General features: G+C 40.0%; 1 protein-coding gene across 1 annotated transcript; it reads left to right on the top strand.

Moving 5' to 3' along the window:
- Nucleotides 1-397: 397 nt before the first annotated feature.
- On the top strand, nt 398-2,192 carry LOC109019471 (berberine bridge enzyme-like 7). Its single transcript, XM_019001756.2, has one exon. The coding sequence runs from the start codon at nt 453-455 to the stop codon at nt 2,070-2,072; it is 1,620 nt and encodes a 539-aa protein (XP_018857301.1). The 5' UTR covers nt 398-452; the 3' UTR covers nt 2,073-2,192.
- The last annotated feature ends 222 nt before the right edge of the window (nt 2,193-2,414 follow it).

Genomic DNA, 2,414 nt, shown 5'->3' with positions numbered 1-2,414 from the left:
TCTCAGGTAATATAGTATGTGCACACAATTATACACACGAGACATTACAAATATATAGTTTCCGGATTTGTTTTGAGTGACACTACAAAAAATCTTGCTTCTGCAACGACAAAAATCCGGTGCAAAAAGTCCTAAAATCTCCAAAAAAACGCATGTTTGGTGATTTTTTGAAGTGGTAAAAAAAAAGTCAATAATTATGGTTACAGATGAGGTATCATTATCATTTTTCAGAAAAAAAAAAAAAACCTTGCAAATAGTTGACAAAGAAGATCTATTTGGATTTGATTTCATAATAGATCCATTAATTGTTCAATTGACTTGCAATGAAATGACATTAATTGAAAGTTTATAAGTATAGCATTGATCCTAGACACGATCACTACTCTCATATCGATCTTATAATAGAGCAACAGATAGACACAAGAGCTCAAAACAAAGAATTAATTAGCAGAATGAAGACCTCATTCCTGTGGTTACCTTCAATCCCAATCATTCTTGCAACCATTTTGTTCTCAATTTCAAGTGCAAATTCAGAGCAAATTAATCTACATACGTTTTTCCAATGCCTCTCAAATAATTCTTCACCATTCCACCAAGTCTCCCAAGCCATCTACACCCCCAACAATGCCTCTTTTCTCCTAGCTTTGAACTCCTACATAAAAAACCCTAGGTTTTTGACATCTGCGACCCCAAAACCGCTCGCTATTATAACTGCCAAACACATTTCTCACATCCAAGCAACTGTTATTTGTGCACAGCGTTATGGCTTGGAAATCAGGATTCGAAGTGGTGGCCATGACAGTGAGGGCCTTTCATATGTATCAAAGAATCCATTTCTAGTCCTTGACATGTTCAACTTCCGAGCTCTACACATTGATATAGCATCCGAGACTGCATGGGTTCAAGCTGGCGCTACTCTTGGAGAGGTTTATTACAGAATTGCGGAGAAAAGTAAAGTCCATGCTTTCCCTGCTGGGGTGTGTCCCACCGTGGGCACGGGTGGACACTTTTCTGGAGGTGGATATGGAAACTTGATGCGTAAGTATGGCCTCTCTGTAGATAATATAATCGATGCACAAATAGTCACCGTCAATGGATCGATCCTTGATAGAAAATCCATGGGAGAGGATGTGTTTTGGGCCATTAGAGGAGGTGGTGGAGCAAGCTTTGGAGTCATTATTTCCTGGACAATAAAGTTGGTACGAGTTCCATCCATCGTGACAGTGTTCAACGTTACAAGGACATTGAAACAGAATGCAACAGATGTTGTTTATCGTTGGCAAGAGGTTGCACATAATCTACCAAAAGACGTCTTCATAAGGGCATTTCTACAAGCAGTGGATGGAAGTCAGAAAGGAAAGAAGACGATTCAAGTTATTTTCATTGGACACTTTCTGGGAAAATCTAAAAGCCTTCTCCGTTTGATGAATGTGAGGTTTCCCGAACTAGGATTGCAGCAAGATGACTGCGGTGAAATGACATGGATTGAGTCCACTCTTTTCTGGGCACATTTCCCCACCGGAACTCCCACGGATGCTTTACTAGTCAGGCCATCCAAGGCAGATGCCTCGTCCTTCATAAGCAAGTCTGATTATGTGAAAGAACCAATTCCAAAAACTGGTTTAGAATCCATATGGAAGGTGTTCATTAAAATAGGGGGAAAGGGATGGATGCAATGGAATCCTTATGGAGGAAGAATGAGTGAGATTTCGGAATCAGAGACTCCGTTCCCGCACAGGGCTGGAAACATATTCAAGATAGAGTATTACGTGGAATGGGTAGAAGAAGGTACAGAGGCTACGAACCATTACCGTAAATTGGCAAGAACCTTATACAAGGTGATGAGACCGTACGTATCAAAGTCCCCAAGGGAGGCTTTTCTCAACTATAGAGATCTTGATATCGGTATTGCTAGTTCACGTCATAATCAGACAATCCTTATTAAGAGTGCACGAGTATATGGGCGTAAGTATTTCAAGGGCAATCTGGACAGGTTGATGCGTGCGAAGAGAAGCATTGATCCCTCCAATTTCTTCAAAAATGAACAAAGCATTCCTCCGGCTTGTGATTGAGCCTTTAAGCTAAGCTGTTTCCAGTCCATGGAGTACTCTTTCATGAACTTGTTAAAACAAATGAAAGAGTAGTTTTACGGAATAATAATGTTTTACGGAATAATAATGTTTTTATATGAAGATTTCTATATGTTAGGTTTAACATAGAAGTTAACACTGAGATCAAGATCTGATTAGTAGTAAACTTTTTCTCCAACCCTTCCATTAAAAAACACCTTTCAAGCTCCATGGTTTATGGTGAAAGGCCTATGGTCGGCTCCTCCTTGGGACACCCCCACAACTAGACGAGGGTAACCGGCCATCTAACCAAAACAGGTTTTTTTCTTTTGAATCAGCCTCTGA

The sequence above is a fragment of the Juglans regia genome, chromosome 3 (genome assembly GCF_001411555.2).
Source record: "Juglans regia cultivar Chandler chromosome 3, Walnut 2.0, whole genome shotgun sequence".
In the NCBI taxonomy this organism is placed as follows: domain Eukaryota; kingdom Viridiplantae; phylum Streptophyta; class Magnoliopsida; order Fagales; family Juglandaceae; genus Juglans; species Juglans regia.
This window is presented reverse-complemented; position numbering and strand designations above follow the sequence as displayed.